The 19,009-nt window shown below is 39.2% G+C and overlaps 1 protein-coding gene across 1 annotated transcript in view; it reads left to right on the plus strand.

The window, feature by feature from the left end:
• Positions 1-19,009, plus strand: part of LOC134530387 (Kv channel-interacting protein 1) — a 158,997-nt gene that overhangs the window by 119,372 nt on the left and 20,616 nt on the right. The window contains exons 4-5 of the mRNA XM_063365163.1: positions 12,509-12,673; positions 15,422-15,532. Coding sequence (XP_063221233.1) covers positions 12,509-12,673; positions 15,422-15,532 — 276 coding nt within the window. The remainder of the gene's footprint in view (positions 1-12,508; positions 12,674-15,421; positions 15,533-19,009) is intronic.

Raw genomic sequence — 19,009 nt, forward strand, 5'->3', positions numbered from 1 at the left:
GCACTCAGGTATAACTATTTGTATTTTAGCCTATCACGAAATGAATTCGCGAATTTTTCCGGTCTCTATTTATGAGGAAGTAATGATAGTGAAGCTGCAAACTTGTCCCGTCATTGAACTAGTAAGAGCTGCAACTGCGATTCTAATGACAACTTTCAGGAATACCGAAACTAAATCAACTTTACTACCGTAAACATTTCATTAATCCACCAAAGTTTTGAACAAATGATTGTTGTATCGTTACAATTTTGAATTTGGCCTCTTGTAACTTTTGATAAAAAAAAAGGCATTTTAATCAGAGAACTTCCTGGAATTAGTCCGGTCAAAATAGACATAAAAATAGTGATCAAATAACAAAAATTCTACAGAGCTGAATTCTGGTAGAGACCTTGGGTACACCAATAGAAATAAAGTGCCAAAAGTCCCCATGGATCCCATGTGTGCTAAAAAGTTTATTCAAGGTCAAAGGTCACAATTTTTCGGTGTTTTGGATTTTTCTCACAAACGGTAAGTTTGATCAAAAATATAGCCCAGACAAAAATTGTAGATTATAAAATTATCTAAAACTAATGATCCTAATACTTTTTTTTCTTAAGAATCACCATTCCTAAGATATCGCCATTCTAACAGTTGGAGTTATATTCTACATGATATGCACACAAATGCCACGTAAATACGTAGTTAGGCGCTTAATATAAGTAAAAATGCCTATTTGTGTCTTTTATATGTATAAAATATACAATTCTGAGAATATACACTCAATAGAAACTGTCCCTTAGTCAGCCCCTTCTACCCGCAAGGATTTAATTGATTGCGCTAAAGTATTTGAAGAAATTGACTCTCCTCCTCAAAAGATAATCACTAAAGTAATTAGCATTCTCCTTGCTGTTTATAGAGATCCAAAAAAATAATTGTATCGACAAGTATAGATATTTAACTTTTGTAAAAAAATACACGGAACAAGAAACAAGTACAACTATCTTGTCTTCCTCCAACATCGGCTTCTGCTCATCAACATTTGTATCGAGTACTTCGCACGACTATATTAATGGAAAAAAATTAAGCCACATCTCCCATTTACAGTAATGGTAAATAAAAGAAATTTAGTGAAAATTTATTACAATGCTGTATAATGTACCAGAGAGAAAATGAATAGCACCGATGGTTTACCGACTCGTGCACGCAACGTACAACTGATGTACCCGTACTTCGCTACGGCAGTCTACAGGCAGATCACTCTTTCGCCGCTCATTATAAATGCCCCTCCTTGTGGGTACGCCACTGCCGCGCGATGCCCGTTGCCATGGAGACGCAGAAGGCATGAACAATGCAAAATCCTGTTCTCATGCAAAGTACCCACTGTTGCCTGGTTTTAATCACCCATGGGATCTGATTTTCGGAAAATGTCATCCTGCGTAACATAAGGAACATTACTGTAAAGTTTCAAGTCTGTAAAATATATATACTTAAAAAAAAAGGGAAATTTTTGATATTTAAAGTACCCGCAAAATTTCAACGGTGATGAGGACTGCACTAACAATGAAATAGTCGTTGCCATAGAGACGAATGAAACATCAACAAAGCAACAGCCGTTGCCATGGTGATTTCCTACCAAAAACTGGAAATTTATATTGCGCCCCCGAAAATCCCCTTGGGATCGGATTTCCGCAGAATCCGTTCTTAGTGAGCGCCTACATCACAAAATGAGTAAGTATGCTAAATTTCAAGTCAATCGGGTGTAGCTATAGTTTTAGAGATCTCGTGATGAGTGAGTCAGTGAGTGGTATTTCGCTTTATATATATATATATATATATATATATATATATATATATATATATATATATATATATATACAAGTCCTAGTCAGAATTGTAACGGGAGAGGAAAATTATTGATGTTCCGAAAACTTAAAATTAATTAAAAATAATAAAAATAATTCTAGTAAAAGAAAAAAATACAAATTAAACACAGAGAGAGGAAAAAAAAAACAATAGTTTAGGTTTGCGATTTAAAGTGATAAAAAGTATTTAAATACTAATTGAACTCTTATGAGGGTACTGATTGCTTCGTTGTTAATATCACACGGGTATTTTTTACTTGTATGGGAAAATTAAGAATGATAAGGCATCTAGTGCGTGGCAACAATGTTAATAGGCAATATGAAATAAACTTCTAGCGCCTGCGGCATTGTCAACACACACTTCGTTCGTGTACTGCATGTTGTATCTAACCCCCTCCAACGCATTTGATTCTAAATTGGACTTTTAGTAAGGATCCCTAATGTTATTGATAATATAATATAGCCTATAGCCTTCCTCGATAATTGTACTATCCAACACTGAAAGAATTTTTCAGATCGGACCAGTGGTTCCTGAGATTAGCGCGTTCAAACAAAACAAACAAACAAACTCTTCAGCTGTATAATATTAGTATAGATACTATCAAGTTCAGACATGGCTAGGCAATCAACTGAACCCCGAAGGCTGGGGTTGGAAATCAACAGATAATACTTTGAAACCGATTCAAACTATACTCCCACCTGCTCCGTAAAAACTTCTAAACACTATTTTTTGCTATTGCAAGAAAGGTTGTAGAGCTAAATGTGGCTGTAGAAGAGTAGGGTTGTTGTGTTCACCAGCGTGCACTAATTACCAAGGCCAGTCTTGCTCGAATGTTCAATTTAATTCAATAGACGAAGATTCATGTGATATCGATGAAGAGACAGCTGATTCATCTTTAGTTGAACAATTTCTGAACATCCAGCAAGAAGAAGAGGAAGAAGAAGAAATCGAAGAAGACATGACTGTTGAAGTTGAATTTCAAGAATATGAATCAGATTAGAATATTAACAGAAATCAGAACTACAGTTTAAATCAATCAACTATATCAATATCAAAATCAGTAATAATCATGTAGTAAATACAGTATTTTCCCATAAAACTCCGTCATAAAAGATAGTGGAGTAGGCCTATCGGGGAAACCAAGTTTAAAAAAAAAACGCGCCAAGTACACTACCTCACAGGTGGCGTGGGAAATATGTATTCATATATGTAGTGTAGAATCTAACTCTTTCAACTTTTAGAATGGCGATATCTTAGGAATGGTGATTCTTAGGAAAAAGGTATTGGGACCATTGTTGTAGATAATTTTATAATCTACAACTCTTGTCTGAGCTATATTTTTGAGAAACATCCAAAAAAACGAACATTTTGTCTTTTGACCTTGAATAACTTTTTAGCACGCATGGCTCTTTATTTCTACTGGTGTACCCAAGGTCTCTACCAAAATTCAGCTCTGTCGGAATTTTTGTTATTATTATGTCTATTTTGACCGGACTAAATAAAAGAATATAAAGTTATACGTGTGAAAACTGATTTGGCATATATGCTTCTTGAAAAACCAAATTATGATGAGCCGTGTACACTGCAGTTCTTTGTTCACAAACTAACAATGTAGTGGCCTTACATTTGAAAAGATAAAATACAGCCCTGATTTTTTTATTCTGTGTTGGATCATTTCTCAAGGTTATATCTTAATATGTTACAGTGAACTTTTTTTTACACGCAGTCCGCATTTTGTTTGTTTCTTGTGCAGTCACTTGCCTAATCTGGTTATTATGTTTCATTTTAGGAGGTGTCTCGTTCGTCGAATATCTCACTGCTTCATTGCTTTAGGCGTTAGAATTATGCTCAGTGCTGGAATTGGGCAACATACAGTCATATAAATCTACGTGGTGCCTCAAGCATTATACAAACTGATGAAAGTCACCTCTATATTCTACTTCTCAATACAGAATGTCTTTTAATTTGTGGAATATATTGTATCTTATGAATCATCTCAACAAATGAAAGATAAAATGTAAACGACTTATGGCCTATAATTGTTACTATAGGAGGTATGTGCCCTTAAAAATATTATTTCAAAATGCATATTTGTTAAAACATTATATTAGATGAAACATAATGTATTTGTTTATGTTGACACTAAACTCTTTCTGTGCGAAAATCAATCATCACAGATAGCCTTATTTAATTTTTATGAATGAGTTTGTAAATATATCAATAAAGGTGGCCTAGGTGAACATGTTAATGATAACAATTTACGTTCATTGTTGAATGCGTATAGTTTTGCCTGCTAGATATGCAGCCGGTTATGCTGCCTTGCATGACCGTAGAGCACACGTGTAGGGGATAGCTTTAGGAAACTAAACATGTTTCACACTTACACAAAATAATGCTACCACACGGTCCTTCGAGGAAAGGGTTCAAAATGGTTCCTCAGAGCCTTCATGCAAATTTTGACATCTACGAGCATTGCGTTTACAACCTACCTTAAACAAAACAAAAAATCACTATCCAAGATTTTTTTAAATCTCATATATAATTACATGTATCTCGATTAAAAGACAGTCTCTATACCGTGGTGTTAACTTTTTTTCAACGGGAATCCCCGTAGCTATGAAATTATACTTTCAAACATTTGCACAGCAAGCAGCAAAATATTGAATTTTACTGACCCCATAATAGTGCAAACATTTTTTCAATATTATTTAAAAACCACTATGAAAGCAGGATGTTAATTAGTTTAAGAATAAAGGATCAATGTACATGGCTTTATCATGGTGTATATAAAAATGGTTGCTGTAAGTATACTCCGGCCTGTGCCCAAGTTCGCTACATTCTCCATACGTACGTTTTATTCCTAGTACCTTGTAACTATTTCAATCACAGCTCGGACACATTTTAATGTAAAATACGTCCCTTAGAGAAATTTTTTATAACGGCATGTTGGATTATGTGTAGCTTACTGTATGGGATTACTGAGCTGATTTTAAATTCTAAAGAATTAGTGGAACGTCACCACCAGTGTCCGAATGAGTGACACTTTGTGTAAAATGAACGGGTTTCCTTCACTGGTAAACAGACGTACATTATATTGGCTTTTAAAATTTTTTTAACAATTTTTACATTAGTCTACACAGGCGATGTTTGTTGAAGAAGTAGTGGTTAACCTTAGTTGTCGGATGATTGTTGCTTCATGTTTAAATGACGTGCTTATGATTATTCTTACCTGGCCCTGTTTGGATGTGAAACCAGGCCGTCTGTCTTAAAATAATAAGTTATGGCTCATTAGAAATCAAGTAAGTTACGTAGTTTTGAAACTCTTTATGGTGAATTGTTCCAAGCACAGACTTAAGCTGCAAAGTAACTTGCTCTGCCCTGTGAAAATAGGCGCATGATAAACAGTGCATATCATACGTTAACTTTTCATCTTATATAAAAGTTATTTTGTAATCAGAGTAACAGACTGAACTGGTAATCTATTAAATGAACTTGATCATTTTTAAGTATCCTTTCACCAACCACCCATATAGCATTTTCGTGACTTGTAGTAATGCTTCGAGCAAGCTGAAACGGTTTCATTGCTGGAAGTATGAAAATTATGCTGTCACCCTTAATATTAATCTAATGCCTATAAACGATAATAAACCAATTTAGCGACCATAAATTTCGAATGTAGAACTATTATTAGACATTTATTTAAATAACTACTAGTAGAGGGAGACGTATGGTTCTGAATCAGTTTAATTGAAGATATTAACACAGGCGTTGGCGTCATTTTGGAATCTTATGACGTTAATCCTGTCAAGCGACGTGTAAAATAATTCGGAGAAGGGAGTGAGTTACGACCACTTTGGTCAACTGTGATGCGCTCTGCAGATAATTTCACATTTAAATATGATAATTGGTGCTCACCCTTCCCACACCTCCCACCTCAATACTAGCATAATACACCACAATACTAGCGAATCCGATCGGAGACATTCTCTTTAAAGATTACTGTGGCACACCATACTAGCAACTGTTGGAATTAAATTACACGACTGTTGCATGTTCTGTCAGCTGATTATGAAACAGAATATGGCGCCTTCTATCAGACTAAAACCTCTAGTAATCGACTATTACTTCCCCAGTGAATGGAGCATATATTTTAAAAATAAGATATTCAAAATATTAAAGCTTATATCCCTTACTAAATTCCTTAACTTTATACTGATCATTTACGGGAGTGGTTAATGAATTTTCTTTTTTGAATTCCGACATAACCGACTGCTACCATAGTTTGCGCTCAACACTTCCAGCCTGCGAGTATCATTCAACATGATCGACGACACCTGCATATGACGTTAAAAATCAAATCTTTAAGAATTATATCGTAGTAACTCCCTCCCTCTCCCGAGTGATTCGACATCACAAAGATTCCAAGATGGCCGCCGGTGTCTATGCGCAAATGTCTTCGAGAAAACTGTGTCAATACAATTCCAGTTCCACTACTACTACAAATACTCGTTTTTAAATGCTGATATAATGTGTTCAGGGCCATATTTCATAAAACTTATTAGTCTCATAATTAGAAGTCAGGAGTCATAGAAGTAGCTGCTAATTATAAGTTTTGTTTCATAAAACTAGTAGTGTAAAAAAGTAGCTAGTAGTGTAGGACTCCTAATAATGAGTGATACAATGAAAGATAATCAAGAGTGTTTCATAAACTTCAAACACAGATATATTGCACTGATTATTAGCACTGAAACTTATCAATCTTGGCTTTATAATAAATCATTTTAAGAGTCATCAATTTTTAGAGAACAGCAGTGGTATCTGTTTGTGTAGTACAAAAATTTAACAAAGAAAATCTTTCTCAGGATACATTAAGTCTTTTCCCCCCTCTATTATACAAAGGCTGAATGCGAGCCGGAGGACGGAGCAGGGGAGGGGTGGTTGCCTAGCCAATGAGCTGTCGAGGACTGCGGTGCCCGGGGGGAGGGGGGCGAGGAGGTGTCGCGAGGAAGTGCGGCAGGGAGTAAGTAGTAGCCTCGAGTCGCGGAGGCCTTGCCCCGGACTACTTGGTCGAGACCGACTCCGCCACCTCGAGAACTCCAGTCGAGGCTTTTGTTTCCTACCCGCACTGTTACCAACCACACCAAATATACGGGCTTTCCATCGAAGAATTCAACTCAAATCAACGAACAGATCGCCATAATTTAAAATGACTGAGTCCCCGCAGAAAATACCGCCGTGTGTTGATTTACCACGTTGTATATTTCGTTCTAAAAAAAAATTAAGTAAACACACAAGTGGACAAAATAAGAGTTTTTGTTTTTTTAATGTTTTGCTAATATACGAAGAATATTCTTTTGGATCCATGTTCAAAGTAAGTGAACTCTGTGTCCGTAAAACTACGAAAACAGCCGTAAATGTACGAAGACCCCTAGATAATTTGTAACCAGCGTTCATCGTAAACCGAAGGAATAAATTGTTAACAGTGTAGTGCTGCACGCGTTCCCTGCAGTGCAGAGTTTCCTGAATTACTTGTAAAGACGTTTTACTGCCACCGATCTTTTCCTTCATTCTTAAAAACCTCTTCTTAGTGTTTGTTATTATTTTGTGCCAATATCTTGACAACTGAAAATGATAAATACAAGGCTATGTTAAAGTGCTGTTTAGTGCAATGGCTGTCAATGATGACACATTCAAACACTCTTAATGTTTAGATTAGCAGGAATATATTGTTTCATTCTGAAAGGATAAGTTCCGCTACATGAACGAAATAAAGTAAAAACAAGTAATTTTTATAGCACTGAAATATAAAAGCCAAAACATAATCGTCAAAAAATAATGGAAAAAAAAAAATGTTTCCTCAGTGCTCAATTTACATTTTTATCTTTAGAAGACCTAAGGAAATATATATAAGGATAGTTTCAGAAAATGTTTTTTTTTTTTTAAATTTTAATTTGTTTTTCAACTTACAGCTTCAAGTCTTGATTTTGACTATTCAATCAGTCCGAAAATTATTACGTTGGAGATGTAAATTACAGATAAACTTCCCATTTAAAGTTACGTTGAAATTAATAGCTATCCTTATTATCTGCTATTTGCATCTTATTGCGTACCGCATTCTCGGAAAAAATTAATTTCAGCGTATCTGTCTAAAACTTTACAATAAGTCATCATTTAAGGGCGTATGTCCCGTTCTAGGTCATTATTTTATATTTACGTTCCACGCGATTATTCCCGCCGACGTTTTGTTTGGTAGAACTTTCACAAAATGAAAAATATATATCGCATAATTTTTGCATAATTAGCTGGAAAAGTTGAATTTTTAACGTTTTTGAGCAGTATGGGTCAATATAATGAAATGGAATATATAAGTGGAACTTTTTAGATAGGTTTAAAGTCAATTTTAATAGCTGCAATGTGATATGATTAAATTTGTTTCAGAAAGAAAAATTAATTTTAGCAAGCCTTTTAAAATTCTCAGAATATTTATGATTTTGAAAGGTTAAATAAAATTAAATAAATTTGAAACATATCATGCAGTACCCACCAACATTACCTTTAAACCCAAAAATTTTGTTCGAAATTAAATTGGATGAAAGTGTGAGCTATACTTGATGGACACATTTTAAAGCACCAAATATAGGTTAGCCTAAAATGAGGGGTGGGGGACCCACAACTAGTAAAATAACACAAAAATTCGTGCTGATAAGATACATGTCACCAGAGGAAATACAGCGTGGGGACAATAGGCCAGTGTATACAATTTTTTAATATTTTCCAATTATTTGCGTGACGATATGTAATTTCCAAACAAAAATAGAACTAGAAGTTTCATTTAAAGGTTTATTGTTAAATGCAACGTCTATCAGCAATTAATAGTGTACACGATGCGAGAATCTACACTTTTCTAAATTCTTACCTTAAACTTACGAAGGACACTAGTTATAAAATAGCCACATGTCTTCGTAACTTTACGGGTATGTGTAGTTCTAAACGTAAATTTTCTGGCACTGAGTTTAGGCCAACTTACTTTTGACCATAAACTCACAATAATCTTATTATAGTGTACACAAAACCTTCAAAAAACGTGTCAAGTCTACAGAAAAAACTGTCCCCTTCGTTTAAAGTCGTGTTTACTCTTTTTTTACAATAGAAAGTGAGAACTTGGAAGTCTGAATACAACGTGGTTGCTACAATTTAGCTGTCTGCCTGGAAATAACTAGTTTATTTGAAGTGCATTTTTTTTCGTTGAAAAGTCCAAGATTATAGCGTGGTTCCCAAACAGTGCATCGTGCAGACCTCCGGAGCTGACTCCAGCCGGTGTGAGGGAATAGCCTCCGTCTAGCGGTGCTTCTTCTTCCTGTCAGCCGGAGGCCGAAGTTGTCCTTCGCCTCGCCTCCTGTGGCGAGACTCCGCCCACAATTGGCGCTGCTCGCCACAGCGAGAGGAAATCCAATTCTGTTGCTCCTCTTCCCGTTCTGGTGATCCGCCTCTCGTTTCTGGCGAGAAAGCGGCGAGAATCAAGGACAGGCGTAAAAAAGCCTTGGCACAATAATTGGGAACTTCATAAATGTGACTTAGTTTAGGGCCACGCCTTCAACCCTCGTTACACGATGAGAACGCAACGTTTGTGAATACCCTTCGGTGTTATAACCTCGCCAGTGTTGCTATCAAATGCTGGCACATATAGTATTCCCGATATAAATCAAGAGCATTTTACTTCTAATTCAGAACAAGATTCCTCGCATCCAACCACGGATAAACGAATCTGCTGCCAGGCTTTTGATTGGTCGGTTCTCGGCAATCAGACCACGTGAATTTATCTTTCGATATCGTAAAAGTCAAGAGGACTGGACTTGTGCTGTACGTGTTCAATTGTGGTGTAGTGCTCGGTAAAAAAACAAAAAAAAAAAAAAAAAACAAGGTGGCAGTAACCATCGTTAAGTCAAATCATAGAGTCACCTGTCAGAAATTTTTAACAGTGGAAAGGACCTCAGCCCTTAGTAGCTTCGCAGAAATTCATTCCCGCCTGACTCTATGTCTCTCTCGCTCTTCTAATGACACCTTACTCTCCAAGACGGGAGTGAAAGGCATGCAAATCTGCGCAGAGATACCGGCACGCCAATGTCCACCACGGCCGCGCTAATCGACACTTTTGCCGGATCACAGAACGGCAGTATAGTTTTAACCCCCCCCCCCCCCCCCCCCCCCCCCCGTGGAGGGGATAAGTTCAATTATGTTTTTTTTTTAAGTTGTGATTAGCTGTTCGTTGTTAAGAAAATATACACTTATTCTGAGCTATATAAACGCGTGGGCGCCGCATGTATAGGTTACAAAACACCCGAACTCCCCCGAAAAATAAATAAATAAATCTGTACGCGAGCGGCACGATCGGGGCCGGATTACAGAATGTGCCGAGCCGTAGAATTCATAATTGAAGAGTGTCGGCTGTAGTTACCAGTAATGTGATCTTGGTGCCTAATGATTTCTAATGCTTCCCAAGAGGTCCTTAGCCAGTGATTGTCACTGCCGGCCGCCAGGCGGGGGACGTAGCGCACGATAAGGCATCTCAGCCGCGCTCTGCTATCAGCTGGACTGTACACTGTACCATGGTCGCGGACGTTGGTGGAGAGGGGGCTACCCCGACCTCGTAACTCACGCGGCGATAAGGGGGCGCGCGTCGGGCCGCGAGACAGCCTCGCGTGCCTCGCGTGCCTCGCCGTGCCTCGCCGTGCCTCACGCCACCTCGAGCTCCCTGCAGGGGGTCGCTATACCGAGAACCTGCGCTGGCGTCCGTCACGCAGTTCCACGACTCCAGTGCTTGTTGGACGCGCGCTTTCTGTAGCGGCTTCAAGGATACGGCGTTCCCTGAGAGCGTGAAGGGGGGGGGGACGAAGGTTATTATTAAAAAAGAATTTCAAAACTAAAATAAATTATTTTAAATTATGGAAGATTAATTCCATTGAAATGATAAAATTGCCAGGGAAACCGCAGGCTTTCGCTGCCATTGTCTGGAGTAGCTTGGCTTATGGGTAGGGACCGGAAAAATTCGCTGGTTCAATGACCTGTAGGATGAACTCGATAGTTCTACGTACACTCGGTCAAATGCCACCCACTCATTGGCTGCTGTCTTGTGAGACGTTCCAGCGTAGCAGCCTGTGATTCGATAAAGCTTTGGTTGGGTGTTTCTCATTGGCCCAGAGTTATCCAGGTGAGTTGTGAACCAATATCAGAGGCAGCACTGAGGTACAACGATTTGTATTTTAGCCTATCGCGAAGTGAATTCGCGCATTTTTCCGGTATCTCCTTATGGGTTGTAGCCGCGTCGTAAGGCGAAGATATCACAGACGTTTCGGTCGACGTTGCAGTCGCCGTCATCACTTCCCTCTCAGGCGAGAGTGCTAAAAGGCAGGAGAACTTCCAAGAACCTCAGTAGGTAATTGCTGCCCTGATGATGGCGACTGCAGGCGTCGGTGATACCTTCACCTTCGGCGCGGCTTCAACCCAGAAACCCAGCAGTATACTAAGCCTGGTCACTGAGGTGGAAAGAGATTTACCACAAGTGGGGTTTACACATTATGATATTCGCGACCGTAATGATAATAGAGGGACGAATGAGTAAGATTTTCCTCTCAGCCAAATATCAAAATGTTTTCACTATACCTACAATAATATGATGAAACTTTGAATAAATTATTCGGGGAACAACCGGTAGGGTTTTTGCAGAGAGGGAAAATGTATAAAATAGGGAAAACTCTAGCAATTAGAAAGATTTCTTCAAAACATTAAAAGACAATAAATAATTTTAGTTACAAAAAAACTAAGGTTATTTTTATAGCATGTATAATCTAAAGGTTTTTTTTAACCAGTATGTGTTTTAATTATTAATAAGTGTGACGCTAATAAAACGTATCTGATTTTTACTTTCATTATCTAATCATAATGGACTTAATAATATTTACTACTTATCGTTTCAAAAATTTATCAGATAAATAGATTGGTTTTCTTTTACAAAATGACAATGTTGGTTAAGTAAAGATGATGTATTTATCAGTGAAAACTTTGAACTGTGCAGGGAAAAAAAAATTAAGTCAGTTTTGCATGTTTGTCGAACTGTTTCGATAATAATGTGTATTGTAATATAATTATGTGTTATCTTTCCATTCCAACATATATTGTAATATGTGTAATCTTGCCAGACAGACGGATGCTCCGATTTATGTGTTATCTTAGCAGACATACCGATATTCAGATCTATGACTTGATGTAATCTTTTGGACATACGCCATTGCTAAGCACATGTATGTCTGTAGAAGAAAACTACAAAAAAACACAAATGAAGCAAAAAATTGCTGTTGTCAGGATATAAACCACCACACAATATGCCACAACCATATTCCTGTTGTGGAGTATTGTGTGGTGTTTATATCCTGACAACAGCAATTTTTTGCTTAATTTGTGTTTTTGTCATTTGTGTTTTTTTTTGTAGTTTTCTTCTACAGACATACATGCGCTTAGCAATGGCGTATGTCCAAGTCATGCACTCCCATCGCACAAATGTTTCAAAGATAATATCAGACAGACCTCTGCTCGGACGGGGGAAACCCGGTGAACTGAGGGAAGCGGGCCGCGGCGAGCGCGAGGGGTCACGTGTGACCGCCTGTCGCAGGACCTGCTGGTGACGCTGTCCACGCTGCTGCGCGGCTCCATCTACGAGAAGCTGCGCTGGACCTTCAAGCTGTACGACGTGAACGGCGACGGCTGCATCACGCGCTCCGAGCTGGGCGAGATCGTGTTGGCCATCCACGAGCTCATGGGCCGGCGGCCGCACCAGGTCAGTGACCATCATTTTCTGAAGGCCCATTAGACTGCAGTAAGATACATCCTATCGTTAGAGACCTGTAAAATTCGCGGATTCATTGGGTGATAGGCTAGAATTCAAACACATATACCTCTTAGATAATTTTACTATTGGCTTACTGTTCATCTGGACGAATCTCAACCAGTTATAAATTCTCAACCAAAGAAGGATCGAATCACAGACAAACCAGCTGAGACGACTTACAAGTCGGCAGCCAATGAACTTGCGTTATTTGCCCGAGTGTACAGGGGTATGTGCAGTATATCCTGAAGGCCATCGAAACCGCGAATTTTGCAGGTCTCTACTCATTAGTAGAGACCCGAAAAATTCGCGGGTTCATTTCGTGTTATGCTAAAATTAAAATAACTATAGGTACATTAGTTCTGCTTCTGTCATTGGTTCACTGTTAATCTGCAGGACTGAGGGCCAATTAGAGACCCTTACTCATAGAAGTGTCGAATCGCAGGCCACCCAGTCGAGACGACTCACAAGTCAGCAGCCGATGAACAGTTGGCATTTGCCCGAGTGTGTAGAGTATATTGGAGTCTATCCTGGAGGTCATTGAACCCGCGAATTTTTCGGGTCTCTACTCATTAGACTGCAGTAAGATACATCCTCGTTAGCGGCCGTCTGCAAGAGAAGCCATTTGCCTTATTCGCCCATACCAGTCAAGATGTGTTTGCTTCCTCACTGAAAGGTTGTGATTCGTGTACCAACGGCAAACACATATTTGAAATAAACTCAACCAATCGCATTATATAGACGTTTCTGCAGTGTTTTAACTCTCAAGCTAGTCTCTAAATCGTTTCGCGAAAAAAAAAAAATGTTTTACCCTAGGAATCACTGTCTCAAACCTGCAGCGAAAAATTTCAGTTTTGGCTGGAATACAATGTACGCTGAGATAAATTTTCGTTTGCCTGACCCTTATACGTGTTTGTGTTTTTGTTAAACAAATGTTATACAGATGATTCAAACAAATATTTGTAGTAGGACAGATTTTGTCGACCCAACATGTAAAATTTGGTTAGCCCTAAAAATTATTTTCGTTACAGCCGGTAAATATACATATTTCGCCATGTAAAAACAATGTGTACTGAGGCGTACAATTTATAAAATTATATACAACGTATAAAAAAGTCATTAATACACATGCAGTGCCTGTTGAAGAGCTGACAGCTTTTGAAGTTTTACTAGGTGTCCTCTGACATATGTTAGACAGTCTGTGTGTAAGTTAAAACCCCTATGGGCAGGGTTTTTTTTCGCGAAAGAAAATCTGAATGCTCATTAGCCTGCGAAAAGGTATGTTCGTACAGCGCGCGGTTTCTTCTCTGCAATTGGGTCCATCTGCACGAGAAGTCATTGCCTTATTCGTCCAAGTCATTCAGGACGCGTTCACTTCCGCTGTGATTCGTGTGTCAAGAAACACAGACTAATATGCTAGTGTTTTGTCGCAGCTAATATCCAAAAAAATTTCGCGTGAAATATGTAAATTTCCTTATTTATGATGTTGTTGAGATGAATGTCCAGATTATCTGTAACCTGCCATAACATTAAAGCCTGAATAACAATTGCACTTCGCGTCCGTCCATCCCCGTCCGACCTCCGTCCGTCATCCGTTCGTCCGTCCGTCTTCCGTTCGTCCGTCAGCCGCTGAGCGATTTACTACACTCTGCTCGTCCATCAAAATACTTTGCATTTCAATCCTGACAACTGTTGAGAAAACTTCAGTTTTTGGAAAGAAAAGAAAAATAAGTTCACATATTATTTAAACAATCATGTGAACTAAGCAATCATCTCATTAAACACAATTTTTTTTTCCAATCTGCTATTTATTATCATTTTGCGAGAGTTACCATACGTAATGAATAGAGACCTGTAAAATTCGCGATTTCAAATCCCTAAAGGATAGACTCCATGATCCTCTACGCACTCGTGCAAATTACATCTGCTGATTGGTTACCGACTCGTAAAATCTGTTGACTGGAATGATCGTGATACGCTAATTCTTCTGTTAAAGATTTTTCATTGGCCCAGAGTCCTTCAGATAAACTGTGGCCCAATCACTGATCAAAATAATGTCAAAAGTATTTGGACTCTATCCTATCGCGAAATGAATCCGCGAATTTTGTAGGTCTCTAGTAATGAATAATAATACACTTCTGTGACTCGAACCATTTTTGTTTGAAAATAATTTTTTTTTTTTAAATGCGTTCAAACGAAATTTTTGGAAGCCGCTAAACATTTAAAGCAAACTTTAATATCTTCTAACATAATAATATTTGACCCATAAAACCTAGCCGACACTTGGGAGGTCATAATTTCACCCGTCCGATCGAAAAAAGTACGAAGTTACCAGACTTTTGACTGACGGTAAAGGCAGGGCCGCAACAACTAAATTTCCAAAAGGGGCGGGAGGGGGTCCGGGGGTCCTCCCCCGGGAAAATTTGTATTTCAAGGTGGAAAATGGTGCTATTTAAGCAGTTTTACTATCTAAAAATTGATTACACAGCACTTTCTTTGCCCCCGTTTGCGCCCACTTCAAGGTTTCTGAACCGGGGGGGGGGGGGGGGGGGGGGGGCAAAATACCCTTGCCCCCCCCCCTCCTGTTGTTGCGCTCCTGGGTAAAGGTGCAGTTTTTCTGGCCATGAGATCGGCTGCAGGTGGCGTGATTGGCGGACAGACGGGGCTGGACTGACGGCGCGCGGGGCTTGCTTGCTGCAGGTGGAGGACGACAGGAAGGCGCGCGACCAGGTGGACAGGGTGTTCAAGAAGCTGGACCTCAACCAGGACGGCGTCATCACCATCGAGGAGTTCATCGAGTCGTGCCTCAAGGTGGGTGCCGGCGGCTCTCCACTCTGCCAGCGCCAGCGGCGGTCCTGAGGGGGCCAGCCGGTCGCCACCCCCACAGACAGCTGTAGAGACCGGAAAAATTCGCGAATTCGTTTCGTGATAGGCTAAAATACAAATAGTTAGGGACCGGAAAAATTCGCGGGTTCAATGACCTCTAGGATGATCTCCATAGTTCTACGTACACTCGGTCAAATGCCACCCACTCATTGGCTGCTGTCTTGTGAGACGTCCCAACGTAGCAGCCTGTGATTCGATAAAGCCTTGGTTGGGTGTTTCTCATTGGACCATAGGTACCCATGTGAGTTGTGAACCAATAGCGGAGGCAGCACTGAGGTATAACTATTTGTATTTTAGCCTATCGCGAAATGAATTCGCGAATTTTTCCGGTCTCTACAAATAGTTATACCTCAGTGCTGCATATGCTATTGGCTCACAACTCACCTGGATGACTCTGGGCCAACGAGAAACACCCGACCAAAGTTGTATCGAATCACAGGCTGCTACGTTGGGACGTCTCACAAGACAGCAGCCAATGAGAGGGTGACATTTTACCGAGTGTACGTAGAACTATAACGTTCATCCTACAGGTCGTTGAACCCGCGAATTTTTCCGGTCCCTACCCATATCAAAACTGTCATTGTGCTCAGCAAGTAAAAGTACCGCTAATTTGCCACGAGTGATTTGGTGATTCGAAACCAAGCCTGAATTCCATAGCGCGTCCCACCTTAATTGTCATTGTAATGGACATTCACTCTCTTTTTTCCAATACACGATTTCTGCCACTAGCGCTGTCCCTGTTTCGGTGTGCAATGATGCCAGAATATAGTCCATAGAACACAGATGTTTTAGTACACAACTTTGTAATGTTCAGATATTACATTTCTGTAAGGTCATGAAAAATGTGATTTATTTTATTGTATGCTGTAAAGGGATTATTATTTTTTAAACAGAAGGGATATAATGCATATTTATATTGTACTTCGCCAAAAGCAGAATATAATTTTTACTTCTAAGGAGACAGAACCGAAAGTTGCCATCTTGATTTCAAATTTCTACGTCAGCAGATTTTTTTTTTACAATTGAATATGATTTACGATGACATTCAAAATAAATTCTTTGGTGTATATAGGCCGTATGATTAATTTGTGTCACATGACTAGAGACCGGAAAAATTCACACTTTTTATGACCTCTAGGATAGAGTCCACAACACCGTACCAACTCAGGCAAATGCCACCTGCTCATTGGCTATTGACTCGTGACACCTGTCAACTGGGAAGCTTGCGATTCGATACTTTTTTGGTTGAAGGTTTTTCATTGGCTCAAAGACCTTCATATAAACTGTGAGTCAATCACAGAAGCAATATAAAGGTACAGTTGTTTGGATTCTAGGTTATCGTGAAATGAATACGCGAATTTTTCCAGTCTCTACACATGACTAGGGACACCTGTATTTCGCGAATACATTTCGTGTCTAGGTACATCGCAAAACACCGTAGTTTTTTCTTGTAGTTATTGGCTGTGGTCGGCGAGAGGTATTTTCCCGCACTTGACGGGGCCAATGGGAATGTGGATACCGTACTGCTGCACGCACACGATTCGCCATTACTAGAGACCTGTAAAATTCGCGTATTCATTGACCTCTAGGATAGACTCCACAGTCGTTTAAATACTCGCGGAAATGACACCTGTTCATTGGCTACTGACGCGTGAGACGTCTCAACTAGGCTGTCCGTAATTCTGCACTTTCTTGATTTAGTGTTTCCCATTGGCTCACAGTTCCCCGGATAAAATGTGGACCAATCGCAGAAGCGGTACGAAGGTATAGTTGTTTTGATGCTAGCATATCGCGAAATGAATCCGCGAATTTTGCATGTCTCTAGCCATTACTCTAAGAAAAAGCTACAGTGTTTTGTGACATACCTTGACACGAAATGTATTCGCGAAATACAGGTGTCTCTACACATGACTAATCTATGCCGCTGAAGTAGCATCCCTCTGGCAACAATGCGCGCCATCTGCTCCGCACTGCAAACTAGCAGTGAGTGAGCTGCTCTGCAGTGCAGTGTTCGCGCTGCGAGTTCACACGGCGATAGCAGAAACCCCCTGGGTTGATTCCACATCTCGTGCCGAGGTCTGTTGTTTCTCCGCAGAGTGGGTTCGAGCGCACCCTGGATTTCAATTATACTTAATCTCCTGCACTCCCGTGGTTCGCTCTACTCAGCAAGTGGTTGAACCGCGTGTTTCACAAGCCACGACCAAACAGTTGTTAAAAAAAAAAAAAGTGAGCTAGTAATGTGAGCAAGTATTTCAGTACACTCGCCAGTGATGCGTAAACGTCTAACCTCGGGGTAACGAACAAATTCACGCATTCTCATGATGCAAATAAACTTGAGTTACTTGCGTTATTGCTAGACACCTGCAAAATTCGCGGATTCATTTTGCGATGGGCTAGAATCCAAATACGTTTGCACCTTTTGCTGTTTCAGTGATTGGGCCACGGTTTACCTGAAGGACTCTGATCCAATGAAAAAAAAATTACCTTCATGTATAGAAGTATCGAATCACGGAACATCCCAGTTAACAGGACTTATACGTCAGTAGTCAATGAGAAGGCGTAATTTGCCCGAGTGCATAGAATATTATGGAGTCTATCCTATACGTAATTGAAATCGCGAATTTTGCAGGTATCTAGTTTGCAGGTTCTTGCGTAGTTCTTAGAACCCGGCCTTGGAAAACCAACATGGCAATGCGTCGCGCTGTTCAATTCCGAGCGTGATAAATGTTGGCTTTTTAGGTACGTAATTGTTCCACCCACCGCTAGGATTCTCTGTCTTAATCGTAAACGTTGATTGCCACCATCACGCGTAGATGACAGCACGAAACAGAAGGAAATTTTAAACAATTCTAAAACGGCTCCGATAAAACTGAAAAAAAAATTGTAAAAATACTAAACCCCGGCTTTTGATCTGAATTTCACTAAGGAATTTTATTAGAATACAACATATCTTATTAACATTCAATATACAGTTAATACTATAGAGTTTCTGCACACGTTAGATGAGTATGAATTATAACAAACTATTAAAGGATAGTTGTACTATTATAAAGTTTTATTTTTTAATACCTATGCGAATTCATGGACATTAGTTCCTAATAAACGTAATTAATTTTATGTTATTTTTATTAAAAATTGATATAGGCCTGCCTAGTATGAAAAAAATCAATCTAATGAACTGAGTTGTGTATAAATAATAATGTTATAGCAATAAGATAAACAAATAAATTGTATTCATACATATTGCCTTAAAGCAAAGTTTGTATAATCTAGTATTCTGTTATTAAATAATATAAAATAAAAGTTTTTTTTCCAATGACGAGGTTTGAACCACGTCAAAAAATACGCGTTAAGCATATCAACCGCGCGTTCTACCACTGCACTATATTTTTTTAAACTTTT

Source organism: Bacillus rossius, chromosome 3, assembly GCF_032445375.1.
Source record: "Bacillus rossius redtenbacheri isolate Brsri chromosome 3, Brsri_v3, whole genome shotgun sequence".
NCBI lineage: Eukaryota > Metazoa > Arthropoda > Insecta > Phasmatodea > Bacillidae > Bacillus > Bacillus rossius.